Raw genomic sequence first — 23,923 nt, 5'->3', positions numbered from 1 at the left:
TGGGAACTGAGGGGCAGAGCAGGTCTGAGGGGACACGCCAAGTGCAGACTCGTGAGTCGCATGGAGTTGGATTCAAGTCCCCTCGACACACCTCTGCTGGGCGTCTCCTCTGTGCAGGTGCTGCAGGCGGCCCCGAGGAGGCCCTTGTGGACCTCACAGTCCAACAGTGAGGGGAGAGGAATCCCAGAGCGGCGAGAGGGGAGGTGGGGAGACCGCATATTGTGAGGGTGATCATGGAAGGTCTCCTGAGGCGGTGGCATTTTGAGAGTTGGACCATAAAGAAAGCTGAGCACTAAAGAATTCATGCTTTTGAGCTGTGGTGTTGGAGAAGACTCTTGAGAGTCCCTTGGACTGCAAGGAGATCCAACCAGTCCATTCTAAAGGAGAGCAGTCCTGGGTGTTCTTGGAAGGACTGATGCTGAAGCTGAAACTCCAATCCTTTGGCCACCTGATGCAAAGAGCTGACTCATTTGAAAAGACCCTGATGCTGGGAAAGATTGAAGGTGGGAGGAGAAGGAGACAACAGAGGATGAGATGGTTGGATGGCATCACCGACTCAATGGACATGGGTTTGAGCAAATTCCAGGAGTTGGTGATGGACAGGGAGGCCTGGTGTGCTGCAGTCCATGGAGTCGCGACTTAACTGAAGAGCAACAACCGAGGAATGAGAATGGGCCAGACCTGAATATCTGAAGGGAGAGCATGCCAGGAGTGAGCAGCCAGGGCAAAAGCGCAGATGGGAAAGAGCTTGGAATCTAAAGACCAACTAGAAGGGCCCAGGGCAGTGAGCCTGCACGGGGCTCTCGCGCGTGGACTCGCGTGTGGCCCTTCTCTCTGACTGTCGGTCTTCTTCTTTGTAAAATGGGACCAACAATCCCCACTCGGCATGAAGACGGGCACACAGGCCTTAACCAGGGCCTGGGGAGTGGCCAGTGAGGGTGGCACTCCATCCTTCCTCTAGCAACACGCCCATCCGTGCCAGCCTTCAGGGTTCACATTTATATATATATATATTTACTTATTTGGCTATGCCAGGTCTTGGCTGTGGCATGTGGGATCTAGTTCCCTGACCAGGGATGGAACCCAGGCCCCCTGCCTTGAGAGCACGGAGTCTCAGCCACTAGACCACCAGGGAAGCCCCATCCTATGCCCCAGCCCAAAACTATCCCCACCAGGCGCGTGAGATGCCCAACCATTCAGAGAGGTGATGGAGTGTTCTAGGGATTGTTCAAGGGCACAGCATTTCACAGTTTATAAAGCATTTCCTCCCATTCTTTGATCATTCCACAGAATTGGGTGGCTGTGGAAATATTCTGAGTCGCTGGATGGCAGCATGTCCCGCTGTCCCTGGCCCACAGCCAGGGACAAAGAATGTCAGGTCCAGAACCTGCTACTCCTGCCTCCATGATGGACTTTAAAATTCCCAACTCCTTTCTTACCAGACTTCCTTCATTTGAAAAAAGGATTGGGAACTTCTCTGGTGGCCCAGTGGCTAAGACTGTGCTCCCAATGCAGAGGGCCTGGGTTCGATCCCTGGATGGGGAACAAGATCCCACATGCCTCAACAAAGACCCGGTGCAGGCAAATAAATCAATTAATCCTAACAGAAAAGAAAGGATCGCTGTCCAACCACATAGATCCCTCCCCCAAGGGAGGTCCTGGCTCACAGCTAAGCTCTGTTGGAATCAGAAGCCGAGCCTCCATGTAAACCCAGAAAAAATACTGGAGCAAGACAGATCCTCGGGCCTTCTCACATGGAGGCAAAGCAGGAGCAGGCCAAAGTCAAGGTCAGGTCACGGACTCAAGTCACTGACTCCTCTTTGTGACAATAAAGAGCTTCGCTCCCAGAGGAGGGCAGATCCTGGGTCTCTGCTTTGCTGTGTCCTTGTCCCGCCACCTCCGTTTCCCCTTTCAAGATGTAGCTTGGGTGACACCTCCTCCAGGAAGCCTGCCTTGATCTCTTGTAATAGCTGGCTGCTCCCTTATTTGTCCGCCCACAGCTGCAGGGCTCCTCCCACAAGGGTAAAGGTTCTGTTGAGGTCTCACTCACAGGCACAAAGTACACAGATCTCAGTGGGTTGTCCCCAGATGAACGGCCTGGGTAAACAGCATCATCAGACTCCTCCCAGACTAGTGACGAGTCCTGCCCCAGGATCTCCGCCCTGACCTCTACCCCTCAATTAGTTTTCCTGCTTTTGCACTTTATGCAAATGCAATCACCCAAGAAGCCCTCCTTTGTGCCTGGCTTCTCTCTCCTCGTGCAGAATTGCAGGTGGCTTATTCGCATTACTGCATAGCCTTCCCCACCTGTGAACAGACCATAATTTATCCATTTTACCACTGATGAGCATTTGGGTAATTTCTAGTATTTTTGTCAGTTAATGACTGGTACTGCTAGGAATAGTTCCTATCTTTGAGGGCACGTGTGTACACCTTTCTGTTGGGTGTATATGAAAGAAAGAAGTGAAGTCACTGGGTCAGAGGGTGGCAGGTACTTGGCTTTAGAAGATGCAAACTGTTTTCCAAAGCAGTTGTGCCAGTTTACACCCTGCCAACAGAGACAAGCTTGCCTAGGCTCAAAACTGTCTCGGAGTCCTTGCATTTCAACTGTTCACTCGTCTGTCTATTCCATTAGGGATAGGATGCCATCCAAGGATGCGTCCAAGCCCCTACTCCCACCCCCCCCCCGGCCCGCAGGAGACTCGCGTGAGAGAGAGGAGAAGGAAGGGGTCAGGGAGAAGCACACAGAGGGCATCCCAGAGGTCCAGCGGTCAGGACTCTGCATGTTCACGGCTGGGTGCCTGGGACCGATCCTTGAGTGTGGGACTGAGACCCACCAAACCACGTGGTGTGGCCGGAAATAAAGTGTCATAAAATTATTCTAAACAGACTTCAGTGAGTTAAAATCCACTTTAAAGAAAAGCACAGAGAGAGAGAGGAGAGGGAAGGAGGCGGGGGGGGTGGGCAGGGAGGGAATGAAGGAGACGTCTCCCTGCCGCTGGGCGGCTGCATGCTGGTTGCGCTGGGGGCGAGGGCTTGCTGGGCTGAAGCTGCGACTCCTGGTTCACCCTGAAACCTCACTGTGCCCTAGCAACGAACAACTGAGTGTCTTTCTCCACTCATTTCAGGTTCAAGTCTTCCAAACAATAGGCTGTTTTCCGGGAATTACCAGGAGGGGCGAGGACAGCAGGGTCCTGGGTGGGAAGCCTTGGAGATGAGCCCCTGGAGGCCCCTGGCTTGGGGACTGGCCAGCAGACGGCCCCAGGGCCCCCCAACCCCAGACCTGCTTGCCCACCGCCCTCTGCCCCCGCAGCAAGTACAGGCAGGGCTCTGGGTCCTCGGCCAAGGCCGGATTCCAGGGCAGAGCCTGCTGGGCAGACAGAGGGGTGCCCTCAGGATGCCAGATACACCCCCCAAAGCCGCCCCACAGGTGAGCCCGTCTCCCTGCCCAGCAGCACAGACCCCTGCAGGGCCGCCCCCACCCCAGCCCCCCCGCAGCCTGGCCCAGTCTCGGTGTCAGCCAGAACCCAGATGTGCCAGGGCGGCTGAATGAAGTGGGCTTGCTTCCTCTGCTTTGCCAGCCTGTGCCTCTCCGCGGGCAACACAGGCTCTCTCCATGCAGACTCAGCACTGGAAGAAGTGGAGGGGCCTTGTGGTCTTCACTGAGCCAGGAATCTCGTTCCTGGACTTTCTGCGTTCCTTAAATCCTGGAGAAACAGAGGCTTCACCACCTCGCGAGGGCTCCCGTGGTTCAGCCATGCAGTTCTGACACAGTGGAGGCCACTGTTTTCTGCAGCTTCACTAGGAACCAGACACTGTCAACTTTCCATACTTTATTTCACGGTGTCTCCATGAAGGAGGGGTTATCATTATTAAACCCATTTTGCAGAGGCAGGAGCTGAGGTTTAGAGCCACTATGCATCTGCCTAAAATCACATTTTTTTGGTATGTGTGTATACATATATAATATACATGCATATATATTATATACATATATAACACACATGATATAATGTATATAATATGTACATATATAATATATAAAAATAATTTTTTCCTACCTCTGTCTAATGAGAGGCCCTGGAAACAGTGACACCACGATAGCCATGAGTCATGGGTCTTAGTCCCTAAACGCCACACTCTAATAAAAAGGAATCACAGGCCTCAGAGAAACGGCTGATTCTCTTCCGAAAGGGAAAATAGAAGATGAGCCTGGAGCATCGTGCTGTACCAGAAAGTAAGGAAATGCTCAAGAAAACAAAAACAAAAAAAAAGGATGAGGGGCTAGACACAGAAGCTCATCTGAAAGAGTTCCCAATGGCCAGAACAGGAACAATTTGAAGAACAAAATAAATAACTCAGTACTGAATTATAACCCAAAAGATAAGATAGATAAAGGCATGGGTCCATGCTGATAGAAATAAATGGGAGAGGGGAGGGAACATCTTCCTTAGGGAAGAATTCAAAATAATATCTGTAGATGTAGCTTCCAGAGGGTGGAGCATGTCTTCTCCCCAGTCGAGTGTGGGCTCCACTTGCTTCAAATAACAGAGTATGAGAAGGAGAAAATAGTGACTTCACAGTGGAAGAGCCCGGCAGACACCAGCTCAACCATGTAATCAAGGCGAACGGGGCCAGTAAGAAGTCCGTGGTCATCACGCGCCTCCCGGAACGCGACAAGGGCGCTTCACCCTGTGGTCTTCTCCCCAAACCCGCAGCCCTGCCCAGTCATGAGCAAACCATCGTACAAGCCCCAGCGGAGGAACAGTCTAACAAAACACTGAACTCCTCAAAACTGGCAAGGTCGTGAAAAATGAGGAAAGATTAAGAAACTGCCGTAGGTCAGAGGAGTCTAGGGAGCCGCGATGACTACATACGATGTGGGATCCTGGACGGGTTAAAGGAGCCAAAAAAAGAAAAAGGACATTAGTGGAAAAATTGGTGAAAGTGAAATAAAATCTGGCATTCAGTTAATAGTCATGTACCAATGTTGGTTTCTTAGTTTTAACAACTGTTCCATGGTCTTTAAGATGGTACCAGTAGGGAAACTGGCCAAGGAGTGTCCAGAGCTCACTGTACAGGCCCGCAAATTTTCTGTAAGCTTAAAAGTAATTCCAGAGTAAAAGCTCTATGTTTAAGAATCATACTTCCCCAGTGGTCCAGGGGTTAAGACTCCACTCCCCCAGTGCAGAAGGCACGGGTTCTATCCCTGGTTGGGGAGCTAAGATGCCACACACCACCTTAAAAAATGACCCTGGCTATAAACGTAGGAACCAGAACTCAAATTCAAATGTCTGTCTGCTTAGCCCATACGCTCCGCGCTCCCCACACCATCTCATGTTAGAAAGTTGTTCCCGAAGCCCACTTCATGGGTCTGAGCCTCTCCCCATCTGCCCACCTTCACCCTCTCAGCAGACCCCATCTGCTTTCTCTCCCCACGCCCTCCTCTTGAGAGACGAAGGATGCTCCTAGCCGCTCAGCTGTGCTCACATCTCCAAGGCCACTATTCCTAGGTCCTTCCACTCCCTGGGTGACTTGGGTTTCAGTGAACGTTGGCCACCCTAGCACCCACCCCTCCTTTGCAGCAGCCGTGTGATTCTACGTGGGGATCCATAGGGTTCCAGAGAAATTAACCTGGTTCCAGAGAAAAGCATACGACTTAGGTGAGGTCTATTAGCGCACACCAACCCTGGCCATGGTGATCAGCGCAGTGGAAGCCTTATGACTCACCCAGGTCTAAAATGTCCTGGGAGTTTGACAGGGGATGGTAGGATGAAGGCAGGTCTCTTCTTCAACGTGGGATGTAAATGAAGAAGCCCCGGAGAGTCTTAGGGTGAAGCCTGAGGACAGCAGAGCAGAGGAATGGGAAAGCTGGGCTGTCGCTGACATCACTGAGCCACTGGGTCCGGACTTGCCTGAAGCCTTGCCTGAAGCATACACTGCCCCTCCCCTGGCTGAGAAACGCCCTCCCAGAGGAGACCCTGGGAATGATATCCTATCAGACAAAGGCAGGGGCAGTTCTTGGCAGATGGGATTTAAATGGAAGATACGGAGATTATCTGCTTGGGCCCCAAATGCAACCACAGGTATCCTGATAAGAGGGAGGTCAGACAGACACACAAAGAAGGCAATGTGACCACAGAAGCAGAGCCTGGAGTGATGTGGCCACAAGCCGCAGGATGCTGGCAGCCACCAGAAGCGGCCAGGGACAACTCCCCCTAGAGCACACTGCCCCTGCCAGAGCACCGCCCTGCCCACACCTGGATTCTGGCTCAAAGACACAGACTTCAGGATGCCGGTCCCCAGAACGGATAGAAGAAATTCCTATTGTTTTTAAATCGCTTAGTTTGTAATCATTTGCTAAAGAAGCTGTAAGAAACAAATCCAAGAACAAATAAATTCTCCTTAATATTTAAGCCTATTTGAATCTCTTGTTTTGCTAACTGCAGCCCAAAGCGGTCTAACTGACATGCAGTTCCTCTCTCATCATGGTCTGGTCAAGAGGTGAACTGTACAGAAGGGCAGGTCCTAGGGGGAGGTGAGCAGTCAGAGAGCCTCCCGGCCTTTTTCCTTGGCTGCTGCAGGTCTTGATCTCCCCAGCCGTGGTGCTCAGGCTCTCAAGAGCCCGGCTCAGCAGTTGACAGCGTGTGGGCTTCTCCCCAGTTGCAGCACCGGGGTTTAGTTGCCCCCTGGGGCACGTGGGATCTTAGTTCCATGACCAGGGATCGACCCCGCATCCCCTGCATTGGAAGGTGGATCCTTAACCCTGGACGATGGGAGAGGCCCAACCCTCCATCTCTAGCTGGGAAGCGGGGATGGGGTGCAGGTGGTACCATAAGGCTCACAGACTCCAAGCAAAGGCATTACGGGCGTTTATTTACAGGTAAGTCACAGCAACCGGGGCCCACACAGGCTCAGGCCAGAAGACTCCAGATCTGTCTACACAGATAGGGCCCAGCGCCCAGAGCCCCTGCCAGTCAGGTCCCTGCCAGAGGGACCAAGATGGGCAGGGTAGAGGGCAGGAAAGGGAGAGGGCAGGTTCCGGAGGGCACGAGCCAGAGTGATAAATGACCCTCATCCCTGAACTGTGGACTCAGAGGAGCTGGAGGACAGGGGAGACTCTTCGGAGGCAACCCCGCCTGCGTCCAGCCTGCACCCTCGAAGCCAGGCATGAGAACAGGAGCCCCAGCGGCAGCGAGGGGGGTGCGTGGGGACGCCGCAGGTCCCCTGCACACTTGTCCAGGCAGCGGCGTGGGGCTGCTGCCCCGGGCCACGGCCGCCGTCACACGGGGGGCCCCCCCAGCTTGCTGGTGGCACGTGTGACCCGCTTATTTTCCCGCAGGTTCCGGAGGCGGGCACTGAGGCTGCTGATCTCCTCCACGTAGGCCTGGGGCACCCAGCCCTTCTCGCCATCTGCCAGGCGCACCCCCTCCAGCCAGCCTAAGGGCACATGGGCCGGGGCAGTGTCAGTGGCATCCAAGGAACACCTGGGCCCTGACGCAAGCCCCGTCCGCGCCCCGGGGCTGAGAGGACGCCATCTCAGCATCTCCCGGGGGCAGGAAGGGGCACACCTCTAGCAGACTGGTAGGTGGACTTGTGATCTGTTGTTTCCGATGCTCTCTGAGGAGGGACTTCCCCACTTCTCCCCCACCGGTTACTCTCAACCCTACACCTTTGCAAGCAGGAAGTTCATCTTCTTGTCTAACTTGATTCTTGCATGCTGTGGTGGGTGAACCCTGGTGTAGCTTTTTCCTGTGAAGGCTTAGCCGTCTAGCTGCCTCCTGCCCCCAACGCCCCTGTCAGGAGGCCTGTCCAGGGGGCCCGCTCACCGTCACTGGTCCGCATCCTCACGGCCAGGATGTCCGTCTTCTCCAAAGTCAGTTCGTCTGGCTGCAGTGCCTTATATGCCCTGACACACTGAGCCTGGGGGTGGTCTGAGAAGCCGAGGGAGAGCGAGGGAGTCCCAGGGTAGGACGGGGCAGGGCAGGGCAGAAAACAGCGGGAGGGAGGGAGAAGAAAGAGTGGCTATTGCAGCTCATCGCCAGTCCACCCTAGCCACTCTCCTCTGACCCTAAACACAAGTGCTAAGTGAGTCCAGTCTCTCCGAGCTTCGATTACTACTTCTGTGCCCTGGGCTCCCAGCTTCCCAGCTCAATTCAATATTTTGCTCCTGACCTCCTGGTCTGTCTCTACAAAACAGTAATGGCCCCTTTGTATGGCGCAGTGGTAAAGAATCCACCTGCCAAGGCAGGAGACAAAAGAGACATGGGTTTGATCCTGGGTTGGGAAGATCCCCTGGAGGAGGAAATCACAACCCACTCCAGTAATCTTGCCTGGAGAATCCCTTGGACAGAGGAGCCTGGCGGGCTGCAGCCCGTGGGGTTGCACAGAGTCGGACGCAACAGCGCACACGCACCCTTCGTGTGAACAGTCATGCTGCTCTTATGCTCCCTCCATGCGCCCTTCTCAGCGGAGACTCAAACCACACGACGGCCACTTACAACCCTCCAGGGCTTCCCGCTCCTCTGAGAATAAAAGTCCTCCCACAGCCTCCAAAGCCTTGCACAGCCTGGCGTTGCCCCTGCTCACCTCCTCACCTCCTCACCTCCTCACCTCCCTCATCTTCCTCTTCTTCCTCGGTCAAGCTCAGCCACACACTTGTCACCCTGCTGTTCCCCAAACACTCTAGGCTCCCTCCTGCCTCAGGGCCTTTGCACGGCTGTTTCCCCTTCCAAGAGTGCTCTTCCCAGACACCAGCGTGGCTGCCCCTCCCCATCCTTCAGGGGCCTTCCCTGACCACCTCCTTGGAGGGGCAAGTTCACTCTCCAGCCCAAATACCTCTAGGCCAGTTAGAGAATCGACTCCAGTCCAGGCCTCAGCCCCTTCGACCACACTCCCAGGTGGACTGGGAGTGTCGGGAAAACCACAGGCCTCGCAGACAGACCAAGCTTGAATCCCAGCTCACTGACCTTGGGCAAGCTGCCCAACAGTCCCGGGCCTCAGTGTTCTCAGATATGAAGAATGAATCTACCTAAGGGGGTTGTCGTGAGCAGTACCCATTCCCTCTTCCAGGTGACCTCCCCGAGCCAGCAATCGAACTGGGGCTCCCTCATTGCAGGCAGAAAATAAAGGCATATGCAAAGCCCTCGGCACCCCGGCACATGGAAAGTACTGGGTGGAAACGAGCTTCTTACCTTCCTTTTCGTTGGCTCAGCCCTAACACCCCTGCTCAAAAACCCTGCATAACTACCTGGCTCCCACCACACCAAGGTGTCCTCTGATCGGGCTGCACCCTGGCTCGCTGGCCTCATTTCACACCCAGAGAAGCCTCTGGATCAGCAGAGCAGACCCCTCGGCCTGCCACCACCCGCGCCCCTCCCGGCCACTCTGCTGCTGTCCTCTCTGCAGCTGATGCAGAGCGACAGACAGACGCAGTTCCGGTCCCAGCTCGGCCGCTGACCGCTGAACCCGGACAAGCAACTTGACCTCTGTGAATCTGTTTTCTAACTCGTAAAAAAGGCTTCTGCAGGGATGGCATGGGAGGATGGGCAAGGCTGCATCCTCTCCAGCGTGCTGACTGCACGTGGAGCCGGCCCGTCCCCCAGGCTCTCGCAGACCCACCCTGCCCCAGGATGACCCCTCTCCCTGCCGGCCCCGCGGGCAACACGGTGCCCAGCACCAGGGGGAAGGGGAGCGCGATGCGGCACCCAGCCCCGGGAACGTGGCCCTCGTGGTGGGGGGCAGGCTGCTACCTTCCCCCTCGCTGATGACCTCCTTGTCCTCCTGGGGGCTGGAGGGGCACATGGCGGAGATCCATCGCTGCTTCTCACTCCTAGGGAGAGGGAGGCTGAATTGTCCCGACATGAGAACTGCAGTCTCCCGGGGCCACAGTGGGGAAACCAGGGCTGGGAGGACAGGGAATGACGCGCAGACGTGGGACCCGGGTCAGACGTCTCCACCCCAAGGCCCACCCAAGCCAGCGCCCACCCAGCTCTGAGGATGGGCACAGAACAGGTCCAGGGCCCCCTGGATGCCGGCTCTGCCAGCTCCAGCCTTAGGCCACCATCCTGAGACAGAGATGAAAGGCCGTGCCCCTGCCTGGGGGGTCTGCTCCCTAAACCCAGGCCCACTCACTCCGTCCGGGCCCTCAGCAGGAACTGGTGCTTCGTGCGCTGCCCGTGGAGGAGCTGAAGGAGGAACACGTGGCCGGGGATGCCCTGCAGCTTGAGGCTCAGGTCCTTCACCTGCAGCTCAGCCATCTTGGCATGAACAAAGACGGCAAACTTCCCCAGCCTAGAACAGGGGGGCGAGGTCAGCCTGGACCCACCCTCAGGACAAGGTGACTGCTGATGGGAAGAGAAGAGAAGGCGTCATCTGTCCCTAGGACCCTCCTCAAGAAAGCAAGGCTGCACAGGGCAGTCAGCAAAATGAGGGCTGCAATCTGCCTGGCTCACTGGCAGAGGCGGGAGGTGATGCAGACAGTCCCTGCCCCTGATCTCCTTGGCTCACTGACCTGGCGGGAGGTGATACAGACGGTACCTGACCCTGATCTCACTGATTCACAGACAGAGGCGGGAGGTAATGGAAACAGTCCCTGCCCCTGATCTCCTTGGCTCACTGACCTGGCGGGAGGTGATGGAGACGGTCCCTGCCCCTGATCTCCTGGCTCACTGACCTGGTGGGAGGTGATACAGACGGTCCCTGCCCCTGATCTCACTGGCTCACTGGCAGAGGCGAGAGGTGATGGAGACGGTCCTTGCCCCAGGCACACTTTCCACTCTCTCTGAACCTCTTGCTGACGTCTCTGTTCCATAGAGCCGCCTGGGCAGCTTCCTCGCTGAGATCTGCAGACTGCTTTGTGTCTGCCTCTGTAACCAGTGTAGGAGGTGGGCTCTGGCTCGCGTGCTGCCGTATCACAGCACCTGACTCTGCCAGCCCCACTCTTCGGGTCAGATAAACCCTTCTAAGAAAGGTGGGCGGGTGGGTAGGTGGAGGGTGTTCCGTAGTCCCTTCCTGTCGGCCGGCCTAGACAAAACCAGTATCTTCCCCTGCAGACCAGGTCCCTCCGCAGTTCCCCATTCCTCCGAAAGTCGCCAGTGAATCCCCCGAGGCCACTCAGGCCTCCACTCACTTCTTTCCTCCCCGCCCCTCACCCGGCCAGCAGCTGTGCCCCATCATCTGCGTCCTTATTGTCCCTGGAGCTCACTGGTCCCCATGCCCACTGCTACTTCTGGAGCCTCTGCGCTCATCTGGGCAGTTACAGGAGCTTCTGGTCTCTCCCTTCCAGTCCGTTCTCCAAACTGGCCTCCTCCGCTTAACTCTCCATGCTCTCAGAAAGTCCAACCTTTCTGCTGTGGCTTTCAACACGCCAGCTTCCCTCTCTCGCCCTTTTTTCTACAAACTCAGCCGCACTGGGCTTATCACCTCCCAGACACACTCTGCTCTCCTGTGACTTGGCTGTATTTCTCCAGTCACCTCTACCTGGAAAACTCCTACGTATTCTTCAACACCCAATTCAAACGTCCCTTCCTCTATGAAGTTTTACTGAATCTCATCCCACACCAGGGAATACTACAGTTAACCCTTCCATCAAAACCCTGAATAGGTGGTTTTCAGGATTCATTTTCACTTGTGCGAGAGCGCCTGTGAGCTTCTCTAAGTTCCCAACACCCTTTGGAGGACCCAATACAGAATGGGGATTCAATGACGCTTCAGTGAATGAATAAATAAATCAGAACTGAACTCTTTCCATGGCATAAGACATCCATCCTTCATCCCCTCCATCCTTAAGGCTTACTTCATTCAGGGAGTCTCCCAGACTTATGATAATCACAGCTAATGCTGAGTGAGTGATCACTATACGCCAGGCTGTGTGCTAACCTCTTCATATGTTATTATCACAGTGCATCTCCCTACATGGTAGCCTCTGTTTGACAGATGGAAGACAGGAGAGTGCAGTAAAGAGCCTGGGATCTAGCATCAGATAGACCTGACCTCCCCTGGTTCCTGCACTCACTAGCTCCTTGATCTCGAGAATAACCAGGGAGGCTACTTTCCAGGAAGACACTCAGGACTAAAGGGGAAAATCCACATAGCATGCCTGGCACAGGAAAGGTGCTCAAATATTCGTTATTATCACTACGGCTCAGGGGCGGTTGTGCGTTTAGTCTCTGCTCCAATTGGCTTAAGCTCAGAGCAGCTTCACAGTTCTTGGCACACAGCCCAGCCCTTGATTCTCCAGAAGATGGACTTGCCCCGGCTCTGCCTTTCCTGGGGGAGCCTCTCAGCTTTAGGGTGCCCTGGCAGCAGAGCCTGGCAGGTGGACTTGTTGTGAGCCCGCTGCTGCGGAAGAAGAGAGCTCCAGTCTCACCCACCAGCACCCCCATCCTGCCCAGACTCACTCCTTCCGCCGGGAGAGCAGCAGGCAGTCATTGAAGAGGTGCAGGTACACCGCCTTGCTAGACAGCTTCAGCTTGGCTGGGGGCACCGCGGGCAGGGGTACCAGCTCCACCAGCTCCCCGTGCCGAACCAGCCAGCGGGCCTGAGAGATCAGCGGGAAGATCTGGGAGGATGGAGGAGGCAGGGGTCAGGCCAGGGGCAGAGGGCAGGGGGTGGAGGGCTGGACAGTGATGAACTGGCCTGCAGCCCCCAGAGAGGAGGCGACAGGGCTGCCCCTCCAGGTGCCCCAGCTCCCCGGCTGAGGGCGGATACCTTGCCCTCAAAGTGGATCTTCTTGCTCAGATGGATGAGCTCCTCTGTCCTCTTCATGGACTGCACACTGGCATTGCACTCTTGCACCAGCTGCGGAGACCATGGGGAGATCACCCGCAGCGCCCCCAGCCCAGGCTCCCCCAGCCCAGCCTCAGGCTCCCACTTGGAGATGAGGGACTCTGAAGACTGAGGCTCCTTTAGAGACACACAGGGGTTCCGGGGAGGCCCCTGGGAGCCAGACACCTCCTCCCTGCTGAGCTCACCTCCTTGAGGGCATTGAAGGCCTTGGTGGCCATGTCTTCATCTTCAGAGCCCTGTGCTGTCCGCTTCAGAATGTTCTGGAAGGTGGACTCAGTGCAGCAAGGCAGTGTGGCCTCTCCCAGGCACCCTGCCCTGCCCTGGGCGCCCCGAGGGGCTGTGGAGATAAAGGGGTCTCTCCCCTACCCAGCCCTCCCCACAGCCTCGGGCCCTCAGGTACCTCCACCAGCATCTTGAGGCGGGTGATCCTCTGAAACGGCAGGATGAGGAAGGAGGCGAGGGGCAGCCGCTGGCACACAGGAGACTCCTCCAGGCGAGCCAGGATGCCAGGGAACTTGGGGTTCTCCAGGCTGGACAGTGCGGGCGGGAGAGGGTCTGCAATGACAGGGGGCCCCGAACGCGGGATCCCCGCCTCCAGCCGCCCCTCTGGTCCTTCGGGGCCTCGGCAGGTCTGGCCTCCTTGTGGTCAGAGCCCAGGGCAGGCGCCCCAGGTCAGCCCTCCTCTGCCCGGCCTCTGCACCTACTGCCACCGGAACCCCGCCCCCCTCGCCGCTCCCCTTCAGAGCCCCGCCTACAGCAGGCGCTGGTAGGTGCGCTCCTGGTAGGCCTGGTTGGTGACGTAGGGCAGGTAGACGCGCCGGAAGGCCGGACAGTGCTGCAGGACCACGTCGCACACGCTGAAGCGGAGGACGTCTGCCTCCAGCCGCTGCTCCAGGTCCTGCAGGAACCTGAAAGGGCAGCCAGGGGTTAGGGCGGGGGCCAGGAGGAGACCCCAGAGGTGGGAGCCCAGCCAGCTGCAGCCTGGCTGCCTGACTCCCCGCGAGGCCGGGCCACTGCCTCACCTCTCACTGGTGCTCTTGACCTCGGGCAGTTTGGAGAACAGCCACTGCTTGTCCTGTGTCCCCAGGCACTCACTCAGCTCGGCCGAGCCTAAGAAGTGGCCCACGGCCACCGACAGACTGTGGATGTAGGAGGCCTCGGATGTGATCAGCTCAAACTTGGCCTGAGTGAGGGCGGATGCAGGGCTGAACCCTGAATGCACTCTCTTCGCCCACCAAGCACACCCCGAGCCCTGGATACCGCCTCCCTAGATTCAGCGCGGCTCCGGTCCCCTTTCCTTCTCCAGCCCCCTCCGGATCTAGCGCCAAGTAGGGTTCAGAGACAGCCAGCCTCCTGCTGCTACTCCGGCTCCAGCCCAGCTGAGCCCAAATTTGCAGGCCGCACGGATCCGGCGGGGCCCGGATCTACCGGCCCTGCCGTCCCAGTGCGCCCTCCCGCCGACCCGGTTCCTGCTCTAGGACCTGCTGGGCGCCCGTGCACCCTGCGTTTCACCCTCTGCGCCGCTCCTCCCTCCCAGGCCCCGCTTTCGGGGGTCTCGGTCTAGGGTCCTTGCCCTGGTCCTGCCGCACCCTAGGCCTTTTCCCGCTGACCCCGCCCCGGGCCCACCTCCCGCCCCCACAATCCCCACCCGGGCCCCGGCGCACCTCCTGCAGTCTCGCCGGGCCCCAGGACCACCTCCCGCCCCCCACCCGCCCCCGACCCCTGGGCCACCCCTCAGCCCCCGGCCCGGGCGCACCTCCTGCAGTTTGCAGTCGCGCAGGCTCAGCGTGGCCAGGACGCCACTGCCGCGCACGTCGGGGATGTCCTGCCACAGCGAGAAAGTGGAGCCCCGAGCGGCGCGCTGCGCCCGGAACGAGCTGCTCGGGGAGAGGTCGGCGCGCGGCGGCCCCGGGCCCTCCTCCGCGCCCTCAGCCTCGTCCGCCGCGCCCTCCTCCTCGCGCTGCTGCCGCCGCAGCTCGCGGGCGCTGGCCACGTCGCTGTATTCCTGGTAGAGGACGGCTGGGCGGAGAGCGGAGACCGTGGGGGCGCCCGCCGGCCCCCTGCCCTGTCCCCGAGGCCCGCCTCGCCTAACCAGCCTTTCCGACGGTTCGAGGAACGGGACTGGTGACTCGGGTCACTCGCCCACTCATCCCGCAAACCTTGGGCACCTCCTGCATGCTGCCCCCTGTACTTGACACTCATGGTCCTGGTCTCTCCCTCCCACAGAGGCCCGACCTCTCAGCCCCCCAGATCCCGGTTTCCCGGTACCCAAGCTCCCAGCCCCGCCCTCGGCGAACCCCCCACGTACAGTTAAGCAGGAACCGGGACTGGCGCCGCTCGCTGGCGCTCCGGGGCCCGGGCACCGGCTCTTCCCGCGCATCCAGCCTGGGAAACGGAGCGTCAGGGCCCGTCACCGCCCCTCCCCGCCTCGGACCGAGCCTGGGGTAGGAGGTGATACCTGGGCTCCGGCCAGCTGCCGGGGACCCCGCTCAGGTCAACAGGAGCTGGCGTCGCCGTGGCGTCCACCCTCATCTCTACACTGCGCGAGTCTCTTCCAGACGCTTTCCCTGCAGAGGGGCAGAGCTGAGGGAGGCCCCAAAAGCGGTGCTGGGCACCACACGCGTCTCAGGTGTGCAGTGATCCCGCCCCGCCCCGCATCTGCCTCTTGCCTGCTCTTAGCCCCAGGGCGAGGTGGTACCTTCTCGGGCAGCTCCGGGGCCTGACCCTGACCCTGGGCTCAATGCCCTGGCTGCTGAATTCCGCCCCAAGCGCAGGGAAGAGTGCAGGCGGGTCATTAACTCAGAGGCCGAGAAGCGCCTCCGCTCAGGCCCCTCGAGGCCCCCGGGAACAGGCCCAGGCAGCCCCGCGGGCCGGGGCTCCTCTGTGCTCAGCTCCTGCTCCGAGGCCTGACTTGGCTCCAGGAAGACAGCGTGGGCCTCAGGGCCACCAAGGGCCTCTTCTTGCTGGTACACCCTCATCTTGCGCCCTGACGGGAGTGGGGTGAGAGAGCACAGGCTGGCATCCAGTGGGGTCTCCCCTCCCTGCCACTGCCCTGTGACCCTGGGCATCAGAGGGATGTGCCCGAGAGAAAGGCCAATGTTTTTGCCAGGATCTTGTCCCAGAGTAATGCGGTCAGCCAGAGGGGTGGAGAGAAAGCGAAGTACCTGTTGCAGGGGGCAGAGGCTCAGGAGGCGAAGGACGCCCACTCACCGTGTGTCCTCAGACAAGTTACCTGCCGCCTCTGAGCCCAGTCCCTTATCCCTAAGATCTATCGCTTGTCCTGCCTGTCTGGGGAATCTGGGGGCTTACTGGTCCTAAAAGAGCCACCCACCTCCCCTCTATCTTCCCGCACCTCTCCCCTATCCTCCCTCACCTCTCCCCTATCCTCCCCCAGCCACCACCCCCTCCCCCAGAGTGACTCACAGGCTGACTTCTTCTCCGATCCGTGGCTGGCCCGGCGCTGTGGCTGTGGGTGCTGGGGACTCCAGGGTCCCTCCAGGGCTGGGGGCTGGGCACCAGGACAGTGTGGCCAGCTGCCAGCCCGGCTAGGCCGCATTCCCCCGCTGGTGGAGAGCTCGGGGTCCGTGCCTCCGGGGGGCGGTGGCCATAGCAGCCCCTGGAGGGGAGCAGGGGTCCCCAGAGACCAGCGGCTGCCAGGTGCCTGCAGCTCCTCCGGAGCCACAGGGAAGAGGTCCAGACACATGGGGCCTGGAGGCTGCAGGACGGGCAGCTCCACGAAGGACAGGCTCTCCTGCTGGCACATGGCCACTGGGCGGTGGGCAGTGCCAGGCGGCCCAGCCAGACGGGGCTGGAGGGCGGCGGGCGGCCCACAGTCCATTCCTCCTTTGCTCCACCACCCACCAGGGCCTGCAGGGGAGAAGGCATCAGAGCAACACACAGGACAGCAATGGCCAGTGAGCACCGTGTCCTGGAGGCCTGGACGAAGTCTCCTGCACACACATCTGTACAGCGCACTCACCCACTTGATTCTATGGTGATGGCTAATGCTTACTTGGCACTTACTTAATGACAGGCCAAGTACTTTACACATAGTAGTTCATTTAATCCTCTAAAGCCCCAACAACCCGGAGTTGGTGCTTTTTTTTTCTTTTAGTTTGTGGTTCACAGGTTCAAGTTGGCGCACAGCATGAGGGATCTTAGTTCCCCAACCAGAGACCGAACCCAAGTTCCCTGCATTGGAAGCCAGATTCTTGACCACTGGACCACCAGGGAAGTCCCCTGATCTGATACTGTCATTAGCCCCATTTTATAGGTGAGGAAAGTGAGACAGAGAGTTTATCTGGTAAACAGTGGGGCCAGGATTCAAACCCAGGCAGCCTAGCTCTGAATCTGTGCCTTTAAGCACCTCGTGCATTTCCTAGCTCCCTGACATGTGATCAGACACACATTCTCATACGCTGCCACACAGACCCGCGTCTGTTCCACGTACATCCACATGTATCTTCTTCCAGCTGCAGACACTGACATACGAGCTTTCACAGATACACCCAGACATTCCAAATTCACAGGCTCACACATTCACACACACACTTTTTTTTAATACAAGTACATGTATTCACTCACTTTCACAAACACACGCTGAGCCGTCAGATATTTACATATCCGCTCAAGTTTTCTCGTACTCCTGTTGCATTCACACTCACAACACCATGAAGCAGATACAGACACACAGGCTGGAGATCCTTGTTGGTGTCACCCAGCCTCCCCTCCTGTGCCCAGAGTTGCAGGCTTCAGTACTGAGTGGTGCCCACACCCATGCCAAGCTGGCTGGGAGGGTCACAGATTGGCAGGCGGGCCACCACCCAGGACAGGCTGGGCCCTCCCAGGAGAAGGGCAGGAAAGAGCCCCAGCCCCCCAGCTTGGGGTGAGAGAGGGGACCCCATCTCCCAGCCCCAGGAACAAGACAAGCTGAGTGGGTCCTCTCGGGCAGGAAGTCATCCCCAGCGAGGCTGCCGGAGCCTCGGGACAGGCCTACCGGTGAGCGGGCTCTGAGTCTGCCAGCCCTGGCCCCCGGCCCCTCGCTGCAGCCCCTCACCTCTCCACCAAGGCCCGCCGTGGATGGTGTTTGGCTGCTCCGGCAGGGGAAGCCCTCTCTCTGCCCAGCTGGCTTGGGGAGATCCCACCCAGACAAAGAGTTTGATTCATCAAGCCCTGTGGTGAGGCAGAGGGGTAGGGAGGGAGGGAACAGGCAGCAGGCTGGGCGGGGGCCTCCCGGGGCCTGGCCTCGCTGTGGGCAGGCCGGGCAGCAAGGATGCACCCCTCCCCAGAGGCCCGCTCAGGCCAAATGGGCAGCGCCTGCCTGGCAGGGCTGGGAGACTCAGGAGACAGAGCTGGAGAGACCAAGGGGCTGAGGCTGGAGGACAGGGATGCTTTAGAGAGCGACCCAGAAACCGAGACCCCAAAGCACTCCAAACCGGAAAACCACAGATGCTGAGACATTCAGGAGCCCAGAGATGGAGACAGAGACAGAGACACTGAACATTTCAGACAAACCAGATGCTCAGAGACAGATGTGAAGCCCAGAAAAACCGGAGGAGACAGATGGGCAAATGTCTCATGCCCTGCAGGATTGCCAGTCTCGTGGGGAAGCCAAAACAAAAACAGTTACAATCCAGGTTGGAAAGAACCAGCCCAGAGGAAGTGTCAAAGCAGAGGGCTGGGCTCATCTCGACCCAGGCATTCCCGGAAGGCTTCCTGAAGGAAGTGATAGCAAACGGTCCTGATTGGAATACCCAGGGGTCCAGTACACAGAGAGAGGGAGAAGGCCATGAAAGCCAACAGCCACAGTGTCAGTGAGCCTGCGGGGGAGGGAAGAAGGGGAAGATCCAGTGGGGGCCGCTGGTCTGTGCCCGGGCCCCCCTGAGTGCAGCCTCTCTGCCGGCTTCCCCTTCTCTCTCCACCCCCTGCCTGGAGCACAGGGTGGGGCTGCTCCTAAGCACCTTGGACTTCTCTGGGCCCTCCCCACAGGGAGCAAGTCTGTCTGTTTCCTCATCTGGTGAACAGGATAGTCATGCTTCAAAATGCTGATAGGAGAATTAAGAGGACTTCCCTGGTGGCGCAGGGGTTAAGAATCTGCCTTCCAATGCAGGAGATGCGAGTTTGATCCCTGGTCAGGGAACTAAGATCCCATGTGCCTGGGGCAGGGGGTACTAAAGCCCGTCCATGCGCCTCACCTAGAGCGCCCACATGCTCCTCACTCGCCACAACCAGAGAGAAGCCCGCAGGCAGCAAAGGAAGACTCCATGTGCCGCAACTAAGACCCAACACAGGCAAAAATAAAGATTAAAAAAATAAGAATAATGCAAGGGGACTTCCCTGGGAACTAAGATCCTGCATGCTGTGTGGTGTGGCCAAAAAAAAGAATAATGCATGTAAAGCACCTTGCACAGAGTGGGAGCTTTGTAGTTGATCGTCACGCTTCTGAGTACCCTTAGTCTTTCTCTAGTCACAAGGATGGCTTGAGCCATTACACAGGTAGGAAAACTGAGGCAGTGACGCTGAGACACACCCTGGGTTGTAGGAGCATGTGGCAGGAGACACGGGGGACCACTGCCACCACATAGGTCTCTTTTCCCGCTGGAATCAGCAGTCCTTCACACAGAAGCGCCACTTGCTTCTGTCGGCACGCCTGTGCAGGAACACGCGTGTGCTTCTGTTCCCTCATATTCTGGGAGAGTCTCTCCACTTGGGTTCTGGAAGCCCCCTCCCCATGTCAGCTGCAGGGTTAAATGAGCAAAACATGGAACGTGGGGGCAGGAGCATCTCATATTAAAAAAAGATTTTTTTTGGCCACTCTACACAGCATGTGGGATCTTAGTTCGCCAACCAGGGATCGAACCCATGCCCCGTGCAGTGGAAGTGCTGAGTCCTACCCACTGGGCTGCCAGGGAATTCCAAGGAGCACCCCATACTAAAGCCTCAGAAGAGAAGGCTGGGTAAATGGAGGGAGACATGCAAGGCTTCCTTGGAGGAGACAAAGCTGGAGGCAGGTCCCCGGGGAGGAGGTCAGGGGTGGGTTAGCCTCCATCTCTGCCCAGGCCAAGGGACAATGAGAGTGACCATCCAGCCAGGATCCCAGCTCTGTGGCCTTCCATGGATGTGGTCCACTCAACCTCAGTGCTAGAGTGTTTATAGCTTATCTCTGCTGCTGCTGCTGCTAAGGTCGCTTCAGTCGTGTCCGACTCTGTGCGACCCCATAGACGGCAGCCCACCAGGCTCCCCCATCCCTGGGATTCTCCAGGCAAGAACACTGGAGTGGGTTGCCATTTCCTTCTCCTAGACCCAAAAAAAAACCTCCCAGGAAGAGACTGGTCCCAGGTAACCCTGCTCAAGACCTGATCACAGGATCCTCGGGTGCCCGCTAGGCAAGGGAGCCCACAGGGGAGCGCCCCTGCCAACACGCCAAGCCCTGGGCGGACGCTGACCAGCTGAGTGGCTTGAGACGAACCATAGACTGGGCCTGGGCACGAGTGTCCCCGCCTGTAGAGCAGCTCTGAGAAACTGTTCCCAGGGCTGCAGTCCTTATATTGCCCCAAATAAAACGTAACTCACAACTCTCAGGTTGTGCCTTTTTTTTTTTAAGTCGACAGAGGGTCCCATCCACGGGGTACTCATCACAAGGACAATGGACCCACTCCTCAAGGCTGGCAGAGAGGGCCCTAGATGCTGGTATGGTCCGGAGAAAGCATCTCTGACCTCCTATGCCCAGCTTTTCCCTGCCCCCTGCATGGTGCCCCTTGCCCTGCTGCCCGAGGAATGGGGCCCTGCAGGGCCCCTCTTCTTCTCAATGGAGGGAGCCAAGTGGGAGGTCATGGCTGGAAAGGAGACTCAGGCCACGCAGGCTGTGGAAGCCCAAGAGGCCACCAGCGTGTGGGGGCCAGGATCAGAGGCCTGGGAGGCTGCACAAAGGACTCGCTGGGAAGACTGGTGGGAGGAGGATGGGGCTGCTGGCAGCCGGGGGGCCCTACCTCAACCAGGGAGCTCCGTCCAGCCTCCAGCGCGGTCCCGGGCTCCAGGCCACCCTGGGGGCTCTGGGGTCACAGCCAGGTCCTCAGGGGGCGATGCCAGCATGGCCCCTGAGCCAGGCAATGCAATCTCCTGGGTATTGTGTGGGGCAGGGAGAGGGGAGGTGAGGGCGGAGGGAACCTCGCAGGCAGGTAGGCAGCTGTCTCAACGTGCCTGCTCCCCGCCCCCCTTCCCCAGAACCGGTTTGGCCAGTCTGGGGTACAAGAGGGGGGCTGGAACAATGGGAGTCCTATGCCCAGGAGAGGCTCTGAAAGGACCCCAGACCAACATCCTAAAGATGAAGGAGGCACTGCTTTCCCTCCCAGTGGACAGGTCACCCTTCCGCTGCAGCTTCTCAAGTGAGAGAAGTGCTCAGGGGACTTCCTGGGGCTGGGAAGCATCCCAGAGAATGATGAGCCTTGGACTCATCAGGGACCCTGAGGACTCTGCAGGGTGCTGGTCCTCGCCGAGTCTGGCGACAGCATCTATAATGGGGTTTTCTGGCAGCTGAGGTGGTAAAGAATTCACCTGGTTCCTGGGTTGGGAAGATCCCCTGGAGAAGGGATAGGCTGCCCACTCCAGTATTCTTGGGCTTCCCTGGTGGCTCAGCTGGTAAAGAATCTGCCTGCAATGCAGGAGACCTGGGTTTGATCTCTGGTTTGGGAAGATCCCCTGGAGAAGGCAACAGCTACCCACTCCAGTATTCTGGCCTGGAGAATTCCATGGACTATATAGTCCACGGGGTCGCAAAGCGTCGAACACGACTGAGCGACTTTCACTTCTCTTCACTTCATTTAATGTCAGTGGACACAAGTACTGGGGCTCCTGTTAGTGTGTAACTCTTATTACACACTAATGTGCCATGCACTGTTCTGAGCACTTTACACACTAAATATTCGTCTAATCTCCACCACGACCCTGTGAGATAGACGCGGTAACTGCTCCCACCTACAAGTGGAGGACATGAGACTTGTGCAGGTTAAGTACATTATCCCATTTAAATCTCTCATCAGCTCTATAAAGTCCCTATCTTACAGATGATGAAACTAAACTTGCCAAAGGTCACACAGCAAATAAAAGTCAGAATTAATGTTCAAACCCAGGTCTGTGACTCCACTACCAATCCGTGCCCTCAACAACTGCCTGGTGCTGCCTCGCCAGACTTTGGGGAGGGTCTGGTGAAGAGTGTGTGAAAGTCCACTGGGAGGTGTCTCAGCTAACCTAACTAAACCCCTTTTTATTATTATTGGTGTACTAAAGGCCCTGATGAGCACAGGGCCTTTCGAAGTCCACTCGTAGATCCCATGAGTTCTCCCTTGCCAACTGGTAAGCATTCAGTTGGAGAGGTTAGGTCCCTTCACTCCTTCATATCCACCTTGGCCCCCAGAACATCGGCACGTAGTGAGGATACACTGCACCGAGTGGGTGGGGACAAGGCGTCCGTGGGGAGGTGGCGCCGTGGGGCGCAGAGAGATTTATTGCCAGTGTTGCTCAAGGCGCAGGAGACTGGGAACGCGCAGAGGGAGGCAGTGCAGGGCTAATGGTTTTCAGAGAACCCCAGCCCTCTCACCCCAACTCCTGGGCCGACCTTGGGGCCGCTGGCCAAGGTACCCTAGCCTTGACTCCTAGCTGGAAGCAGAGGCCCCCAAAGGAGGGAGGATCCTGGGGGAATTAGGGTCCTGGAAAGGAAGTCTCACTTCTCTGGACCCTGCGTCCTGGGCTCCAGGGACAGCATCACCTGCTGCAGCGGACGGAAAGCAAGGCTGCCTCAGGCCGAAGCGGAGGACCCTCCAGAGCAGAAAGGGCTCTGGTGGACAGAACACAAAAGGAGGGGCGCGGCGCAGGCGAGACTGGGTGATGGGCGGGGCCCGGTGGAGATGAGAGAGCCAGCGGCCAATCCTCCCTCTGGGCCAAGCTAGGGGGCGGGGCCAGAACGCTGACCTTGGGCCTGGGGTGGGCAGAGGGGCGTGGTCAGGGAGGGGTGGTCAGGGCCCGCCAACCTCACTGACCCAAGCAGCGCCTCCGCGTTGTTCGCCAGAGCCTGCTCGGCCAGGCCGCGCCTTACCTAGGTAGCCAGGGAGGCTAGCAGGTCGAGCACGAACCAGGCGATGAGATGCTGGGGAGAAGGGAGCGGTGAAAGAGAACGATGGCTTTAGCGATCTTACTCTGCCAAGCGCTTACGAAGTACAAGGCTCTTCGTTGTTCAGTCGCTCAGTCGTGTCCCACTCTTTGCGACCTCATGGACTGCAGCACGCCAGGCTTCCCTGTCCATCACCAACTCCCGGAGTTTACTCAAACTCATGTCTATTGAGTCGGTGCTGCCAGGCACTATTCTGAGGGGTTCCGGGGATTCATTCAATTAATCCTCACAACAACTCTAGGGAGTAAATAACTTCTGTTTCACCTGTAAGGAAGCCAAAGCATAAAGAAGTTGTCATTTGCCCAAAGACACAGAGGTACAATTCCAACTCCTACACTAAGAACCTGTAACGATCAGAGCTAGAGACAGAGGATCTTGAGCAAAGCTAGGAGGAGTTCCAGGACTGTGGCCAAGAGGTATTAGTATTAGTCGTGACATCAATTAATTCACTGAGCACCTAACTGTGCTGTGCACGTGCTTGCCACTCAGTCTTCATAGCGACCCCATGAAGTAGATCCTGTTCTGTAATATATCCCATTTACAGCCAGTCGGCGGCACAGCCTTAACTTGGACTCTGGTCTGTCCGGCGCCCAGAGGGCTTAGCCTACCTCGAAGGTGATGATGAAGCCCAGACGCACAGCCAGCGGCTTCCCGCAGACGAGGGTGCGATTCCTCTTCGTGTCGCGAAAGCCCTTGTACCTGGGTTGCGGAGGGCTCGTGGTCCCGCGAGGCCCTCGGCCCCACGATCGGCACTTTCACCCTCTCCACCCTAGAGCCTGGCCCGGCCAGGTTAGGAGTACCCTCAGCCGGCTCTGCCCTCTAGTCTGGCCCCGGGACTCAGCTTCCTGCGCTCCCAGTTAGGCCCCGCCCCGCCCCGCCCCCGAGCTCACTGCCCCGCCCCCAGACTCAGCACCCCGCCCCCAGGCCGAGCCTGAGGGTCCACAGAATCACTGCCCCGCCCCCTCCCGG

At 58.0% G+C, this 23,923-nt stretch overlaps 1 protein-coding gene across 9 annotated transcripts; it reads right to left on the bottom strand.

Annotated features, from left to right (window-relative positions):
• Nucleotides 1-6,856: 6,856 nt before the first annotated feature.
• ARHGEF19 (Rho guanine nucleotide exchange factor 19) lies at nucleotides 6,857-23,808 on the bottom strand. 9 transcript variants are annotated; one of them, XM_044938243.2, is made up of 19 exons: nucleotides 23,563-23,808; nucleotides 22,880-23,218; nucleotides 20,778-20,907; nucleotides 18,984-19,063; nucleotides 16,213-18,608; nucleotides 15,488-15,775; nucleotides 15,248-15,356; nucleotides 15,098-15,174; nucleotides 14,546-14,808; nucleotides 13,812-13,972; nucleotides 13,545-13,697; nucleotides 13,190-13,319; nucleotides 12,975-13,049; nucleotides 12,712-12,801; nucleotides 12,402-12,562; nucleotides 10,135-10,293; nucleotides 9,753-9,847; nucleotides 7,830-7,934; nucleotides 6,857-7,440 (listed from the first exon to the last, which is right to left on the bottom strand). In XM_044938243.2, the coding sequence occupies exons 5-19, from the start codon at nucleotides 16,838-16,840 to the stop codon at nucleotides 7,283-7,285; spliced, it is 2,652 nt and encodes an 883-aa protein (XP_044794178.2). In that variant the 5' UTR covers nucleotides 16,841-18,608; nucleotides 18,984-19,063; nucleotides 20,778-20,907; nucleotides 22,880-23,218; nucleotides 23,563-23,808; the 3' UTR covers nucleotides 6,857-7,282. The 9 variants fall into 9 exon arrangements, with proteins under 9 accessions (XP_044794178.2, XP_044794181.2, XP_044794177.2 ...); XM_044938246.2 differs by having other exon boundaries at nucleotides 16,213-16,656; XM_044938242.2 differs by having other exon boundaries at nucleotides 18,984-20,907.
• Nucleotides 23,809-23,923: the final 115 nt, after the last annotated feature.

The sequence above is a fragment of the Bubalus bubalis genome, chromosome 2 (genome assembly GCF_019923935.1).
Source record: "Bubalus bubalis isolate 160015118507 breed Murrah chromosome 2, NDDB_SH_1, whole genome shotgun sequence".
Taxonomy (NCBI): domain Eukaryota; kingdom Metazoa; phylum Chordata; class Mammalia; order Artiodactyla; family Bovidae; genus Bubalus; species Bubalus bubalis.
Note: the sequence above shows the minus strand (reverse complement) of the source record. Positions and strands in the feature narration are given on the sequence as shown.